Source organism: Marmota marmota, unplaced genomic scaffold, assembly GCF_001458135.2.
Source record: "Marmota marmota marmota unplaced genomic scaffold, marMar, whole genome shotgun sequence".
Classification (NCBI taxonomy): Eukaryota; Metazoa; Chordata; class Mammalia; order Rodentia; family Sciuridae; genus Marmota; species Marmota marmota.
The window spans coordinates 29,587,471-29,606,232 of record NW_026000019.1 but is presented as its reverse complement, the minus strand read 5'-3'; the positions used below and the strand labels follow the sequence as shown (position 1 = coordinate 29,606,232).

The window sequence follows — 18,762 nt, the reverse complement described above, 5'->3', positions numbered from 1 at the left end:
TCTACAATGTAAGTGGGGTTAGTTAATGCTTGAAATAAACTAATCTAGAAATCACATTTTAAGAGTAGTTTGTGGACCTTTGCAAGATTTTAATAAGCAATTCATATCCAGAGGCAGGTTTGGCAAGAGCTTCAAATATCCTCATCTGCACGCACACTACAGAGTTCTGCTCTGAACTTCATTGAAATCAACTTTTTGATATTCCACATCTGAGTGAGATCATACAGTACTAGTCTTTCTGTTCCCGGCTTATTTCACTTAACATAAGGATCTCCTATTTCATCCATGTTCTAATAAATGACAGGATTTAATTCCTTTTTATTCAATTGTATATATGTATTGTATTTTCCTCACGAATTCATCAGTTGATGGACACGTAAGTTAACTTGAAATCTTGTCAATTGTGAATAGTGCTGCAGTGAACATAGAAGAGTGTATGTCTCTTTAATATTCTGATTTTATTTCCTTTTGCAAAAAACACACTGTATCAAGATTTTATGGTAGTTTTATTTTTTATTTTTTGAGGAACCTCCTTACTCTTTTTCATGATGGTAATACTAATTCACATTCCTGCAAACAGTGGGAAAAGGACCCCCCTTTCTCCACAATCCTCACCAGCACGTGTTATCTTTAGTCTTTTTGATCATAGCAATTCTTGCCAGAGCAAGATGGTATTTCATTGTGGTTTTGATTTGCATTTCCCTGATGATTAATGATATCGAGCTTTTTTTTTTTCATGTATTTTTTGGTCATTTATGTCTTCTTTTGAGAAATGACTATTTAGGTCTATTATGATTTTTAAATGATTGTTTGATTCCTTTTGCTTTTGCATTTTGTAGTTACTTATGTATTGTGGATATCAACCTTTGCCCAAATTATATCTTGTAAATCCTTTTTTTTTTTTTTACCATTCTATAGGTTGCTTCTTTGACTCTTGTTATTTGCTTCCTTTTTTTAAGATCTTCTCTGTTTGATGTAATTCTACTTGTCTTTTTGCTTTTATTTCCTTAATTCTGCACTAAAAAAAAAAAAAAATCTTTGCGTGTTCCAGTTTCCTGAATAATTTTCTCTAGTTGTTCTTCTAATAGTTTCATTGTTTCTCATATGTAAGTCTTCAATGCATTTTGAGTTGATTATTTTTTATCTGATGGAAGATAGAAATCTAGTCTCTTATGGTATGTATATATACATTAAATTAATAACTTTTTTTACTTTTTATAAAATCTCCTAAATTTCATTCTAAATACTAAATTTTACTTTTATGTTAAATTTTTAAACTATCTGTAGTCAATTTTGTGGAAACGTAATGAAGTTTGGATACAATTTTATTTTATTTTTGACCTCATATGTTAAGAGAAAAATTCCAGCAGTGTTTATTAAACATCTGTATTAGGCAGGGCTCTCTAGAGGAACAGCATCAACAGTAAGTACAATTATAAAAAGAGGACATACTAGGTGGCCTTACATGACTCTGCAGACTGGAGAGCTGGGAAAATCAGTAGTTGTGTAGTCTAAGAGGCTGAAGCCTCAGACTAAGAGGGTCCACAGTGCTACCCTAGCCTGAGACCTGAGGCTTCTAGAGAATCACTTGCAGAGTCTGCTTTGGAAAATGAAGAAGGAAAAGTTCAATATCCTCAGACAATTGCAGGAGCAATCAAGAAACCCATTCCAGAAGAATCAAGCTTGCATCTGCTGCCACTTCCTTTTTCTTCCAATTTTTATTCCATCCAAGCCATCATCCTATTGGACAATGCTGCCCACACTTAGGGAGGGTCTCCATTTCAGTTGGGTATCACACATGCCAATCATTCCTAGACACACCCTCATCAGCACACCCATAATCCTCAGCATCTCTTAATCCAATCAAGTTAACAATTCAAATTGACCATTACAACACTGCTTGCTCTCTTTCCCAACAGACTATTGTTTCACCTATGACCTTCTTTTCCTGGTGATCTGCTCTATCTCCTCTACCATAGGTCAAATTTCATGTCCCATCAATTTCTTTCTTCATGTACATTGATTTATTTTCTCCAAGTGGTATTTTATAATATCACTTTATAATGATATACAACTGGAAAACCCTCACCATTTTAATCTTCCTGATCTTTTCCTCTCCTCCCTATCGAAAATGGGAGATTGACTGAAAAATGCACCCAAGTTAAAGATAGATTTGTATGATTGGCATATTTATGTTACTGAGACACTCTGCTTATTAAAACAGCATCTATCAATTTATTTAGGTTCTAGTTTAATGCTTTGTTTATATTTCAAGTGGTATTCTCTTTATTATAATTTCTATTGACTAGAGGCATATTATAGTTGAATTATTAAATATATTGGTTTGTATTGATCTACTTGCTAAATCTCTTAAAATTTATTTTATGTTCTTCTGGAAGATTCTATATAAAATTTCATACCATCTTTAAATAATGCTATTTCTTTCTTATACTCTTAATGCTGTGTATTTATTTATGTTTTACTATTTCCAAGAAAATCTGTATTTTATTTTTAGTGTTTGTGGTAGAACATTCTTGTCTTATTCTTTATTTTAAAGGGAGCAATAAAACCATTTCATCTCTAAGTATGATTTACAACTTTTTAAATATTTGACTTCTTACTATTAGAAGTGATTTTTGCTTTTTGCTAGTATATAAAGATTTTTTTCTTTTAAAGCACAAATAGAGGCTAAAGTACATGAAATATTTTCTCTATATTTATTAATACAACTGTACAGTTTTGCCTTTAATCAGATAACATGGTGAATAGTATTAATTGGTCTTGAATCCTAACCAAATAAACATTTGATTGAGGATCTGTACTTTGAAATATTTTTAATGCACCATTTAACTTATTTGGAATTCAGAATTTTTTCAAAATACTTTTGTTCTTTTACCCTCTACATCTAAACAGAAGCCCTCATTACTAAAATGAGAATAACTCTTTATTAAATACATAACTCATACAAATATATTTTTTAATTGTAAGTATAAAAGAAAACATACGATTTTAATGATTTTTGAGGATACAAAAAGATTTTTAAGGGATCAAATGAAATGGGTTTAAAAACTTCTAAAAATATATTTTTATATAATATATTTCATATGTTTGTATATGTGTATGTGTGTGTGTACACACTTATCAGTGGGAATGGAAATCATAGTGAAAAACAGAGGGAAGCAATGCATTTACTGGTGTGCATTCCAGAGAAGCAAGACCTGTCTAAAGTCTGTTTTGAACTCCTCAGCTACCCAGAGTGCTGGCATTCAGTTTAATACTCAACTATGAGAGACAAGGCTTTGTATCCCAGGAAGCTTTAGAAACCTGACCCTGGGGAATACACAATTACTGCTGACACTTTTCTCCTAATGTGTCCCTTGGAGGGAAGAGTGAGATGCACCCTTTTCTTTTAGGTATTGCATCATCTAAAGAGAAACTTCCAGGAAAGATTATTTTTCCATTCTAAATAGTCCTTGAAGAGACATCCAATAGTCCTTACAGAGACATCTGTTATCCTCATCAACAAACTAGAAGGGACAGGTGGTTGCAGAGCTTTTGTGGAACATTCTCATGGTCCCAGACAGGGTGAGTGCTGCAGACTGTTCTTGAAAGAACAACCTTTAACCAAGACTTCTCACCTGCGCCTACCCCTACTGTGCCTGCCCAAGGCTTTCCTGACGACCTGGCTGCTGCCCTGTGGGGTAAACCCTTGTATTTTCAAAACTTTATTACGTGAGTAATTAAAGTTAGAATACTGAAACATGAAATATGTTCAGCTAACAGAAAACGATACTGATATCTAAGTTCTTTAAGCACTGAAATTCTGAGGGAGTTTCAAAAAGTTATAAGTGCCTGGGGACTTACAGAGCAAATTACTGCATTTTTTAAATGACTAAATTCTAAGTCATGTCTCTTTTCATTATACAAGGAATATTTGGAGACTGAGCTTCTTGGGGACTCTAAATATCTGTCGATGTAGAAAATCTTGTAAGTCCTTTATGTGTTTCAGAAGGAAGAATAATGTTTATAGACCTTTACATAGCCCTTAAACCTATGCTACTCATAGGCACATAACAAAGGATCAATCAATATATATGAGTGTTAGGTGGTTAAATGTATGAATGATGAATAAAGATGCAACTTTACTAGTGAGAAGGGACCCAAGCTTAGAGAAGCAAACTAGTCACTTATGAGCTATTTAGCACTGGACTTTTTAGCTCTTATCCATAGCTCTGTAGCATTCTGCTCTATGCATTCATGCTTTCTGTAATAACTACTCAATATGGCCATTCTCTGGTGTTTTGGGCTCAGAAAATGACAGACAGTATAGAGAAGTGAATATTTCAGTCAGAGGACACTTCCAGTCTCTAACACCATTCCTCTTGCAGTTCTGCCCTTCTGCTGAGCACTGTTGCTATTTCTTTTCAAAGTTCGTCTCTCTTACCTTTCCTCCTCAAAACTTGAGGGAATAGGCAAGAGATATTTTCTATAAATTAATTTCTCTAATTTGCAATGCATTCTGTGACTTTGCTCTTGACTTCTTGAAGAAACCATATCATCTCTCTCTTCATTCCTAAGACAGTCCTAAACATACAGAAGTACTCAGAGTTGGAAACCAAGAGAATGGTGTATGAATCCTGATCTGGATTCACCACTAAGGTATAAAAAATGGTAGTGGACTTCTGAGACAAATGGATCTGTCTTCTGAGTTTTTGATTTGAATCCTAGTTATGTGAATTTGGACAAATTACTTCTCTCTAGTTTCCAGTTTCCCTATCTGTAACACAATAGTAATAGTCTCTGCCATAGATAGAAATAACTTAGATAAAATATTTAAGTAAAATATATAAAGACCCTAGCATCATGACCATTCCATGGGAACTCTTAGAAAACACCATTTCATTTCTCCTGTATAAAAACTCCCTTAAAGAGTTTTCAGTTTACTTGGATGAGATAATGATGGCATATGAATATTTGAAATTCAAATAAGGAAATATTAAATGTAATGAAAGAGAAAAAATAAAGCACTCTTAAGGTTAGCCGTGAGAATTATCACTCCTGGCAGAGGATCTGAGTAAGACTTCCATGATAATGAAAATATTTAGTGGATATTGGCAGCCTAGATTCCAACAGAAGGAGATCACAAGAAAATAGAAGAAATTAATGACATCGGCAAAAACTGAAATGCAGGATCTTGGTCCTATTTAGCCAAGTCATTAAGTATGTAGAAGGATATTTGGTTCTGAAATTTAATTGGAACCACATTAGGGATTATCAGAATAAGAGTTCTGAGTTTTATTATTAAATTAAAAAAAAATAGGCATGAAAACTCCTATTTGGGAAAATATATTTGAAGAATGATTCCTTCAAGATAAGAATACCAGTGAAAAGATGTTAAAATAGTCAAGGTACAAGGCACTGCTTACTGAGGTCACTAATTCAAGTTAGCCTTGCAAAAAGTTTAGTTGTTCTTTCTCCCCAGAAGTAGACACTGCTCTGGTTTCCATTAAAAATGATTTTTGTGACACTTTTTCCTCCCTGTGACAGCCATTTGGTGCTAGAAATGAGGTTTTTTTTATTCAGAATGGTTTGCATTCTTTTGTTCTTAGGTATGGCTTTTGAAGGAAGGATGGGATGTTCAGGGTAGAGTTAAGTGCCTATCCAGAATGGCCACAGTCAGGTGCAGGGTGATTCTGGAGAGATTCCTGACTGGAGCAATTATCAAAACAACCAGTGATGGAGGAGGAGACGGGAAAGTCACAGAGAAAGCAGAGAATGTGAGAAGGAATTTCCTTGTGCCAGATACTTACCATCTGATGATAAACAGACATGCTAATATGAAACCAAGGAGAAAAAGGCAGACAGAGGGTTAAAGATGAGCACTTTGGCCAGACTGAGGCTACAGATCAATGCTGGGAAAAATGGGCAAAGTGAATAGAGAACTATTGGGAGAAGGGCTCCTGATTGTGTCTGCATTGTTAATTTTTTTTAAAATTTTTTTCTTAATATTCATACACATACACAAATAAATATATGCTTCCAGTGCTAGGAGTTGAACCCAGGGGCACTTCACACTGAGCCACATCCCCAGCCCCTTTTACTTTTTATTTTAACATAAAGTATCCCATTATCAGCTTTAAGTAACAGATAACAAAAAGGAGTGATTTTTCTTTTCTAATAATTTTTTTTGATGCATTATAACTGTACATAATAGTGGGATTCACTGGAGCATATTCATAATGCACACAATTTGGTCAATTTTATCCCCCAGCTCCTTCTCTTTCTCTCCCTTCCTCCCCTCCCTTGGTCCCCTTTCTGTTCTACTGGTCTCCTTTTTGTTTCCATGAGATCCATCCCCTACCCTGTTTCACTTCCCTTTTTTAATCTAGCTTCCACACATGAGAGAAAACGTACTAACTTTGACTTTCTGAGACTGGCTTACTGTACTTAACATGATGCTATAGTGCTCCATCTGCTTACCAGCACATCACAGAATTTTATTATTTTTATGGCTAGATAAAACTGTATTGTGTGAACATACCATATTTTCTATATCCATTCATCTCTTATGGAAACTAGGCTCATTGCATAACTTGCTTATTGTGAATTGTGCTGCTATAAAAATCATGAGTATACATGCATCGCTATCATGTGCTGACTTTAATTCTTTGGGGTAAATACCAAGAAGGGAAGAAAGTTGGATCATAAGGTGATTCCATTCCTAGCCTTTTGAAGAATCTCTGTACCGATCTCCATGGTGGTTGTACTAATTTACAATGGGTAATCAACATTCCAATTCTAAGTTTCCTTACTTCTTGTCTTCCCTTTATAGATGACACAATGGATGACCAGTGAGAATCAAACAATGGTTACAGAGTTCCTCTTCTCTATTTTTCCACATCTGCATGAAGGTGGCCTCTTATTCTTTGTTCCCTTACTTATTGTCTATGTATTTATCATAACTGGGAACCTAGTGATAGTCATTGTTGTCCAATTGGACACTGCCCTGCGTACCCCCATGTATTTCTTCATCAGCGTCCTTTCCTTCCTGGAGATCTGGTATACCACAACGACCATCCCCAAGATGCTCTCCAACCTCGTCAGTGAGCAGAAAACCATCTCTCTGGCTGGCTGCCTCATGCAGATGTACTTCTTCCACTCATTAGGTATCACAGAAGGCTGTGTCCTGACAGCAATGGCCATTGACAGGTACATAGCTATCTGCCATCCTCTCCGGTACCCAACCATCATGACCCCCAGACTCTGTATCCAACTGACAGCTGGATCCTGTCTCTGTGGCTTTCTCCTTGTGCTCCCTGAGATTGCATGGATGGCTACACTCCCTTTCTGTGGTTCCAACCAGATCCATCAGATCTTCTGTGACTTCACACCTGTGCTAAGCTTGGCCTGTACAGATACCTCCCTGGTGGTCATTGTGGATGCCATCCATGCCGTGGAGATCCTGGCCTCCTTCCTGGTCATCACCCTGTCCTACATCCGGATCATCGTGGTGATTCTGGCAATGCCCTCCGCTGAGGGACGTCACAAGGCCTTTTCCACCTGTGCCGCCCACCTCGCTGTGTTCTTGCTATTTTTTGGCAGCGTGGCTGTCATGTATTTGCGATTCTCAGCCACCTACTCAGTGTTCTGGGACACAACAATAGCTGCCACTTTTGTTATCCTCGCCCCCTTCCTCAACCCCATTATTTACAGCCTGAGAAACAAGGACATGAAAGATGCTATCGGGAGGCTTTTCCGCAGTCAGAAGACAGCTTGATAGGGCTGGGAGATAGAACTAGAGCCTGGAGACTGTGACAAGTCTCCTGGAAGTTCAGAATCTTGCTCTTCCTTGTCTTGCTCATGGTTATGCTCTTTCTATAATCCACAGGGACTTGTTCTCTTATTATTAATAGAAACCACAAACTGCCCCCCCCCCCAGGTCATGGGTGGCAGCTCCACATTCTGTCTACAGCAATGCACACCAGGCTTAGGGTAGCTGAAGGACTATCTGTGGGTCCTCCTGTTTTATAGCACAAGTTGGCCTCTTCCTCATGCTCTGCGAGCTGGAGACCTGCCCTTCTTGTCTGTCATTCCACATGCTGCTAAGATCAGGGTGCAGAATAGAAAAGACACCACACACAGAGTAGATCTGAAAATTGCTTCTGTTAACTTTCTCCCTTTTGTCTTTCCAGCCATGAATCCCCATCACTTAGCGTCCCGCATAAAGTTTCTTGACATGAGAGAAAAGTTTCTCCACTTTGACCTTATTTAATCCACAAGTTCAATCCAGCAACTATATACTGATCGCTTACATGATGCGTTACACAATTTTAGGTCTGAAGGAGTTTCACAAAAATTAATGACATAAATATTCTATTTCTTTGTAGTTCACATTACTTATTAAGATATTTCCATCTGTGTGAAAACTCTGAGAATTTAAAATACACTGAATAATCATCATTATTTATATGTGTAAAATAAAACTCAAAAAAGTTTAAATACTTTTGCCTAAGGTTATCCATGTATTGGATGACAAAAGATGGGGTTTAACCTCATCTCTACTGCATTTGCTTACAATAAACATATGGTCTCACTTAATCTACTTGATGTTCAGAAACTAAATTATATGAATATTTTTTCTCAGAAATAACTTCAACAAAACCTGACAAGTTCTCATAGAGTCCTGGGAGTCAATGGTTCTTTTCACTGTAGAGTTCCCAGATCCTAGGTGATTGTGGATCATGAAAACACTATCAAACTACTGTGTTCAAGGAACACAATTTATTCCCTTTCTGCCACTAAATTGTGCCATTTTGGATTATGTACTTAATCTTCTGGCCTTCAGTTTCCTATTCTGTATTTATGTTCTTGGATTAAATCAGTGAGTTCCCAATCTGATTGATCATCAGAATTTACGACAGAAAAGATCTAAAAATTATAAGGAGGCTGACTCATAGTGGGGTAGAGAGGGGGAGCATGGGAGGAATAGATGAACTCTAGATAGGGCAGAGGGGTGGGAGAGAAGGGAGGGGGCAGGGGATTAGCAAGGATGGTGGAATGTGATCATCATCCAAAGTACATGTATGAAGACCCGAATTGGGTGTCAAAATACTTTATATACAACCAGAGATATGGAAAATTGTGCTGTATACATGTAATAAGAATTGTAATGCATTCTGCTGTTATTTCTTTTTTAAAAAAAAAATCAATAAAATATAAATAAAATAAAAATTAAATTAAAGGTGAAGCCCAAACATTCACTTTTCTGGAAATTTCCAAAGAAAATTCTAATGTTGGAACAACTGGATCAGATGATCACTTAAGATCATTTCTAGTCCTAATGCTTATTAATATTCATAAGAACTAAGCATTTTCCTGTATATTATCACAACAATCTCATGAAATAAATATTAACCTCTGTCTTTGTTTTCAAATAAGAAACAGAAAAAATAGAATTTCAATAATTAAATCAAATATGCAGAGCTAACTATTAGGAATTCAGGACAGAAACTCAACTATGTCTGGTTCCACAGCTAGGTAATTACTGACTATGATCTTGTATCTATTCCACAAAACTTGCATTCTGATCACTAAATCTAAGAAGAGTTCCAAAGGAAATATGGTCTTCAATGAGTAAATGTGATGACTATTAATTATAATAGTTAAAATGATAACAAGAATCTCACTCCTTCAGTCTTCAGCATATATTAATATACTAACTCTACACCAGTCAGTCTCTCAAGTGTAGAAAATTCATTTGGAAAGTATCATATGAGTAGTCTTAGCCTTTGGAGGCATCAGAAATAATAAATCATTATTGCTATTTATAAGAATGTCATTGTTCATCAAATTCACTGTCTTCCTGATCATGAGATGGAAGGGTCCTTATAGATTGTTTTCAATTCTTTTAATTCAAGCCCCTTTCTGTGCTCCCTTCTCTCTCAAAAGCTATGGAAGCATAGAAAACAGAGATAAAGGGGTCAATATACAATGTCAGTAAAGATGTATGGTTTATAAATATTATCTCCCATTCTATAGTTTTTCTCTCTCCTCTCCTCTCCCCTCCTGTCTTTACCCTCTCCTCTCTTCCTCCTTTCCCCCCCTCCTCTTCCTCCTCCTCCTTCCTCCCCTTACCTCCGCCTCCCCTGCTCTCTCTCCCACTCCTCCTTCTTTTTTCTTTTTTTCTCCCCCGCCCCACCTCCCTTCTTTTTGATATTAGGGGTTGAACCCAGGAGTGCTTTACTACTGAGTTACATTCTCAGCACTTTTTCCTGTTTTGAGACAGGGTCGCACTAAATTACCCAGAGGATCCTCAAACGTGTGATTTTCCTGTCTCAGCCTCTCCAGTGCTTGGGATTACAGCTGTGTACCACCACACCTGGCTGAACATTGATTCTTTCCACAAGGATTTCCATAAATGTTAGGGGGTACAAGTCAAAAATATTTATTTTGAACACTTTGCCCACTATTTCTCAACCTTGGTCCTAATATGGCAATCTTCAAAATATTTTTGCACTGATGTCAGAACCAATATCAGGCCTTATTTTGATATGACTTATTTTTTTTTCCTTGCTGTTAATTTTTTTTTCGGTTGGTTTGTTCTACATTTATCACTGAAGTAATAGTCACAGATAGCAGGATTGAGGTTTCTTTAACCTCCTCAATGTCAAGATATTCTGCATAGCATTTTGCAAGTTATCTATTATCTAAGCTGTCCTTTTGGTTAATGGAAGAGCTGACTGACAGACTGGGCTGCCAGGGAGTAAGTTGGGTTAATACCCAAGAGAGCAAAGGAAACAGTGAGAAAAGGTACAAACTTTAATGTCGATGTACAATGACAGTAAAGATGCATGGTTTGCAAATGTTCTCTCCCATTCTGTAGAATGTCTCTTTACTGCATCATGGAGATTTTCCCCAATGTTTTCATTCATCTACAGGTTTTATCTTTGCTTCGTTTTGGCTGGATATTTTTTTAATATAGGGCTATATAAGGAACTAATTTCACTTTTCTGCATGTGTAAATCCAGTTTTCCCGGCCCTATTTACTGAAGGGACTCTCTCTATTGTGTGCTTTTGATCCCTTATCAAAGATCAGCTAATCATGAGTGTGTGGATTTATAGCTTACCCTATCTGTCCCATTGATTGACATGCCTGCTTTTTTGACATAATTTTCCACATGATATGTCACTACTATGCTATAGGAATTATAATAGGTTTGTAGTATATTTTTAAATTGGGCAGTGTGATGTTTCGAGCTTTGTTTTCAAGATTACTTTGGCTACTTAGCATCTTTCATGGTCTATACAAATTTTAAGAGGGATTTTTCTGTTTTTGTCAACAATGTCACTGGGATTTTGATAGGGTTTACATGGAATTTGTAGATCAAATTGGGTAATATGAACATTTAGCAATATTAATTCTTTCTTGCTGGGTATGGTGGTGCATACCTGTAATCCTAGAAATTCTGCAGGAGGAGGCAGGAGTATCAAAAGTTGGAGACCAGCCTCAGCAATTTCATAAGACTCTAAGCAACTGAGACCTTATCTCAAAAAAATAAAAAATAAAAAGAACTGGACCATAGTTTATTATGGCACACATATTCCCATTACCAGGTTCTGCTATATATTTATATATATGTAAATATAAATTAACAAATATATATGTATAATTAAATACGTATGTATATGAACACAGCATTTTATATTTTTATCTTCTTCAATTCATTTATTAATGAATAAACATATTTTGCTTATCTGATCCTTCCTTGATGGACAATTGGGTTGCACTACTATAAATAATGATGCTATAAACATTCATGTATAAGGTTTTGTGTGGACATATATTTTCATTTTTTTAGGCACATACCTAAGGGTAGAATTTCTGGATCATTTGATAACTCTATATTTAATATTCTGAGGAACTTGCAGATGATTTCAAAGTGGCTCTACCACCTTGCATGTACTAGCAGTGGGTGAGGGGTCTAATTTTCTATATCCTCGATAGTATCTGTGGTGATTTGGCCTTTTTATTCCAGCAATTCTAGTGGATGTGTAGTGTTATTTCATTGTTGTTTTGACTTGTATTTCTCTGATAAATTATGCCCAGCATTTTTTTGTGTGCATATTGGCTATTTGCATATATTCTTTTCTTTTTGTGGGAGGGGGGTGCTAGGGATTAAACCCCTGGGGGCTTGTGCATGCAAGGCAAGCGCTCTACCAGCTGAGCTATATCCCCAGCCCTCTTTTCTATTTTTATTTCTAACTGATGTATAAGAATTGCATATATTTATGAGGTGATACATACATATGTACATATACACACATATACATGTCGACCACATTATCTATTCATCCATAGATGGATACCTCTAGTGATTGTTTGTATTACCTCTTTTGAATATTGCTGCAAAAAACATGGGAGTGCAGGTTTTTTTCAAATTATAAATGTAGGGCAAGATAAGGATTTCCTTTCTTTTGAATATATTCCCAGTACTAGGATTGCTGGATCATACAGAATTCCTATTTTAAGTATTTAATGGAACCTCCATACTGATTTCCATAATGACTAGACTCATTTACATTCTACAGTGACAGTGTGTAACAGTTCTCATTCCTCTGTATTTTCAGCTATTGCTAAGTTTTTTTGCTTTTTGATAATAGCCATTCTAACTGGGTTGATACCTTGTTTTCTGTGGTGCATATGTTTTTAAATTTGAAATAAAGTAATTTAAAATGTCAACAAATCCTTACATATGTCAATGTCCTGAAGTGTCTCTGCCCTCTGTTTCTTCTAGTAGTCTCATAGTTTCAAGTCTTGCATTTAAGTCTTTGATCTATTTTGAACGGATGTTTTAATATGATGAATTGATGTTTCAATATGATGAAAGAGATCTAGTTTCATTCTGCATATGGATATCTAGCTTTCCCATCACCATCTACTGAGTAGACAGTTCTTTCTCCAATGTATGTTCTTGGTACCTTTGTCAAATCAGTTGGCTGCAAATATATATGGCTTTATCTCTGGCTTCTTTATTCTGTTCCATGGTCTATATGTCTATTCTTGTGTGTTTTGGGTTATTATAGCTTCAAAGTATGTTGTGAAGTCAGGCATCATAATACCTTGAGCTTTGTTTTGTTTTGCTCTAGATTGTTTTGGCTATTCAGGGTCTATTGTAATAATATATGAATTTTACATTTTTTAAATTTCTGCAAAGAATGTCAATTGTATTTTGGTAGGGAATGCATTAAATATGTAGATTGCTTTGGGTTGGGTGAACATTTTAACATTAATTCGACCAACCCAGGAACACAGATCATCTTTCCACTTCGAGGTCCTCTTCAGTTTCTTTCTTCATTGTTTTAGTTCACATTGTAGAGATATTTCAATATCTTGGCTAAGTTATTTTAAGTATTTTTGTTTTGTTTTTGCAACTATTATAAATAGATTTGGTTTCTTGGTTTGTTTTACAGCTTTTTTTTGTTGTATAGGACCACTTAATTCTTACACGTTAGTTTTGTATCCTACAACTTTAATGAATTTATCAGTTCTAACAAGTTTTTTTGTGGAACCTTTAGATTTTTCTCTATATGAGATCATGCCATCTGCAAACAGGGACAGTCTGACTTCCTCCTTTATTTCTTTCTCTTGCCTAATGCTCTGCTTAGGACTCCCAGTACTATGTTGAGTAAGAGGGACGTGGGGGGGGCATCCTTATCTTGGTCCAGATCTTAGAGAAAATACTTTCCACTTTTTGCCCATGAATATTTTCTTGAAAGAAATATCTGTTCAGATTAATTGCCTATATGTAATGGGCTATTTGACATTTTATTACTGAGTCATAAGAAAGATATATATATATATATATTCCAGTATGTATATGTATGTATGTATGTATGTATGTATATGTATATGTGTGTGTGTGTGTGTGTGTGTATATATATATATATATATATATATATATATATATATATATATATATATGTATATATATATATATATATACACATACATACATACTGGACTTAGTCCCTTATTAGATGTTTGCAAACGTTTCCTCCCATTCTGTGAGTTGTCTTTCACTTTCACTTTCTTGGAGGTAACACTAACTTTTCTCACCTGCTTTTGCAGCTCCTCAGGAATCCACAACCTGGCTGCCTACCTATTTGCTTCCAGAGCCATAATCTATCATCTTCCTGTTACTTCCATCTCTTTCCCTTTTGCCTTTCCTTCTCTATACCTTTTAAGAGCCTGGGGGGATAAATACTCTGCTTTCTTCTTGGGAGTCCCTGTCCTTGCCTTGCTCCCTGGATTTCGCAGGTTGTGCCAACCATCTAGGCCCACATTTCCAACTTGGTGAAATAGACGTAATAATTGCTACGTTTGCTTTCATAAATGACTAATTGATTTATCCAGTTTTCAGAACAAATGTAATGTACTCAAGAAGAGAATGCATGCTTATCTTATTATCAATTACCACAACTGTATAGATAATTAAGCAGAACTAATCATCAATTGTCATTTCAAAGTCTACATCCTTGACTATTTTTAAGATACCCTAAGGGCAGGAGCTAGAGAGTATTTCTTTTGCTCATCACATTGTTAAGGGCTTACCACTGTATCTGCAATACAGTAAATCTAAATACACAGGTTGAAAGAAAAGAAGAATGGATGGATGGATATCTTTAAGGCAGCAGAAATAAAATTATTTGGAGATCTCATTAAAAGATCAATAGAACTGGAAGTCTTCTTATAGCCCAGTTATGATCCTCTGCTCACAAATAATATTCCCATGCACAAACTATCCTTAATACTAGTGAATAATTAAATCCCCAGATTCCTATGTGCTAAATTTTAGGGGTTTTTTTTACATATTATTGGAAATGATAAGCATAAAGTTAAATAAAAATGTGATCCAGTGTAAAGAGCAAACTTAATTTCTGCCACTGTTTCAACTCCTACACTTTCATGCTTTATCGGGTGCATAGATATTAGGACCACTAAGAATGACACATTCAATTCACCAGAACAGATTAGGACAGAGTAATATCCCTCTCACAAGCATTCTCTCTGGCTGGTTTAATTCTTCCCTGGGAGAAATAGTACCTGGGAGTATTTTTGTTTATTTATATTTTACTGGATACTTTTCTGAGACTCAGAAAAAGATAAGAGGCCTGGGCAGAATAAAAGAAATAAAAATAAGGAAGATTTTTGTTTGTTTTTTATTAACAGCCATATGCCAGGCACTGTTGTTGACAGATTTTACTGTTAATTGTAAAGCAACCTAGAAAGAAAATTACTATCAAATTATGAAATTAAGCCTCAGGTTGATTTACCTTCTAGATTTCAATTAATTGAAAAGTGACTAAATGAACTAGGATCTAAACTCATCACATATATCTATATGTGATTTCAAAAAAACATGTTTTACTATGTTTTCTATATGAAATTATTTGAAGTGGTATGTGAATACTCATTTATTTTTGCTCTAAATTTTATTTAACAAATATTGTTTAGGACATGACCAAATGGATTTATATTAAATCATATCAATTTAAATATATATATATTGGGGCTGGGATTGTGCCCCAGGGTAGAGCATTCTCCTCTCATGGGCGGGACCCTGGGTTAGATCCTCAGCACCACATAAAAATAAATATGTGAAATAAAGATATTATGTCCAACTAAAAAATAAAATTTAAAAAATAAATAAAAAGAAATTGATATATTATAAATTTGAATATACAATATCTAATTATATTAAATCAAGCCAATCTTACCTATTATGTATTTGAATATTATACATAGTTATATAAAATCAAGTAAATTTAATATACATTATATATTTAAATATATTTTATTAAATTAAATAATTTGACTATATATTATATATTTGGATATGAATTCAAATTATATACATGCATATATATGGACACAAATTTGACAAAAACATAAATATGGTACACAAACATTTGAGCTTTGAAAATTACTGCACTGCATCATGTTCAGACAGTGTATCATTTTAGACACACTTTTTAGATAAGGTGTGCTGAATGTGGTTCCAGTACATAGCATAATGGTGGTTGTAATGCAGAAGACCAGGCAGATCTTGTTCCAGCTCATTCTCCCATATATAAAAGCAAGGAATGGTAGCCAGGTGCAGTGGCACACTCCTGTAATCCCAGTGGGTCAGGAGGCTGAGGCAGGAGGATTATGAGTTCAAAACCAGCCTCAGCAATTTAGTGAGGTGCTAAGCCACTCTGTGAGACCCTATCTCTAATAAAATACAAAATAGGGTTAGAGATGTGGCCCAGTGGTCAAATGCCCCTGAGTTCAATCCCCAGTACCCCCCAAAAAGAGAAAAGCAAGGAATGTCCAATTTCACATTTTCATCCGCTGATAACACCCTACGGTCACCACATTCTCATCTCTAGCTATGTTAGTTTTTGTAGCTGTGATCAAAATACCTGACAGGAACAACTTGGAGGAGGAAAAGTTTATTAGGGGCTCAGTCCATGGTCACGCACCTCCATACCTCTGTGCCTGAAATGAAGCAACATGTCATGGTGGAACAGAGTGGCAAAGAAAAGCTATTCAGCTCACGGCAATCAGGAAGCAAAGAAAAAAGCCAGGGACAAGATATAGTCCCCAGAACATGTCCCCAGTGACCTACTTCTTTGAGCTACACCCTACCTGCCTACAGTTGCCACCCAGTAGTCCATTCAGATTATTAATCCATCAAATGAATTAATCCACTGATTAGGTTACAACTCTCATAATCCAATCTTTTCACCTCTGAACATTGGTGCATTGCTAACAACTTAGTTTTTCAGGACACTTTCTTGGATCCAAACCATTAACACCAGCTTTGATCTTCTCCAACTTCTCTATTCACCTCAAGTTCCCTACTCTCCTCATCTGCCTCTTCATGGCCTCCTTGATCTCCTTGTTGCGTAAGCTATAGATGAAGGGGTTGAGGAAAGGGGTAATCACTGAGTAGACCACCGCCAGAGCCCGGTCATAGTCCAACGAGTAGCTCTTCTTCAGCCGCACATACATGAAGAGGATGCTCCCGTAGAAGATGAGGACCACCGTGAGGTGTGAGGCACACGTGGAGAAGGCCTTCCTCTTACCAGCAGCTGAGGGAATCCTGAGCACAGTGCAGATGATCTGTACATAGGAGCTGAGGATCAGAAGAAAGGTGGCCAGGATCTTGCAGGAGTTTATCACAAAATCCACCAGGACATTGATAGATGTGTCAGTGCAAGCCAAACTCAGCACAGGAGGAAAATCACAAAAGATATGTTGAATGTGATTGGGGCCACAGAAAGGGAGGCGAGAAACCAGGGAAATCTCGGCCACTGGCCCAGCCAAGCCTCCCAACCAACAGCCAAGAGCAACCTTGGCGCACAGTGTTTGGGTCATGAGGGTAGGATAGTGGAGGGGCTTGCATATGGCTAAGTACCTATCATAAGCCATAGCTGTCAGGAGGTAGCACTCAGTAGCTCCAAGGGAATGAAAGAAATAGATCTGTAGGAGGCATCCGGAGAATGAAATGGTCTTCTTCTCACTGAGCAAGTTTGCCAGCATCTTGGGGATAGTGGCAGCTGTATAGCTCAGCTCCAGAAAGGAGAGTACACTGACAAAACGGTACATGGGTGTGTGGAGCCGGGAGTCCAGGTAGACCACCAAGAATATCAGCAGGTTTCCCAGTATAGTAATGAGGTAAATGACAAGCAACAAGGAAAAGAGGTAAGTCTGTACACCCTGGAGATTAGGGAAGCCCAGGATGATGAATTCTGTGACCTGGCTCCAATTTCCAGTGCCCATTGTTCACCATTCATGTCCCTATAATGTGAAATATGTAAGGATGAAGAAGAAACTTAAGCCATAGAAGTCTTAGCAAAGTCACCCAGAAAGGACTCTTTTCCCACCCCCAGAGTAAAGCCCCCCGAGTAAATACCTTGAGAATCCAGCATTTCCATTCCATGGCTCCCTACTCATCCAGCCACCAACCTCCTTCCAGAGTATCCATCCTTATAATTAGACTTAAAATGCCTTTTGTGAATGACACAGCCCAATGCTGTCCCCATAGTTCATCCTATGACCAAACTGTTTTGTTTAATGAAATCAGCATAGGTTTTAGAAATTTCAGTAGTCCTTATCTGAAGTACACATTACCATTTTTATTACTTCTCTATTACTTCTCTATTCACATTTCTTCTCTATTCACCTTGTCTATTCCTTGTCTAAGGTATAAATCATCACTCATAATGATAAAATATTGCTAACATATTTAGACCAAGGATACATAATATAAATTACATGCTCTGATTTCTGATTCCAACTTACTTTCTTCTTGAACTTTCTGACTACTGAAGAGTCAATATTTGTATCTCCTTCTATCTCTCACTTTGTCATGGAAACTCAGATCTCACATCATCTTTTAGGAACATGTAGGTCAGAGTTTTAGACCTCTTTTGGACACTGGTGAAAATCCTAGTTGAGACTAAGGGAGTTTGAGTAAATACAAGAGGTCCAGAAAGGAGGTGAATCTCTTTGCATTGATACTCTAAAGTAACCACTTCCTGCAAGGGGGGGTGAGGTGGTACAAGTGTATAGAGGCTGACAGAGAGGATCACGAGTTCAAGGTTAGTCTGAGCAACTTAGCAAAACCCTATCTGAAAAAAATAAAAAGCACTGGAGATGTAGCTCAGTGGTGAAGGACCTCTGGGTTCAACCCACAGTACAAAATAATAAATAAC

At 36.5% G+C, this 18,762-nt stretch overlaps 2 protein-coding genes across 2 annotated transcripts; one reads left to right on the top strand and one right to left on the bottom strand.

The window, feature by feature from the left end:
* The first annotated feature begins 6,767 nt into the window (after positions 1-6,767).
* LOC107147273 (olfactory receptor 6K6) lies at positions 6,768-7,777 on the top strand. The gene has a single exon (XM_015491660.2). The coding sequence runs from the start codon at positions 6,833-6,835 to the stop codon at positions 7,775-7,777; it is 945 nt and encodes a 314-aa protein (XP_015347146.2). The 5' UTR covers positions 6,768-6,832.
* Positions 7,778-16,888: 9,111 nt separating this feature from the next.
* LOC107147579 (olfactory receptor 6N1) lies at positions 16,889-17,845 on the bottom strand. The gene has a single exon (XM_015492079.2). The coding sequence runs from the start codon at positions 17,825-17,827 to the stop codon at positions 16,889-16,891; it is 939 nt and encodes a 312-aa protein (XP_015347565.1). The 5' UTR covers positions 17,828-17,845.
* Between the last annotated feature and the right edge of the window lie 917 nt (positions 17,846-18,762).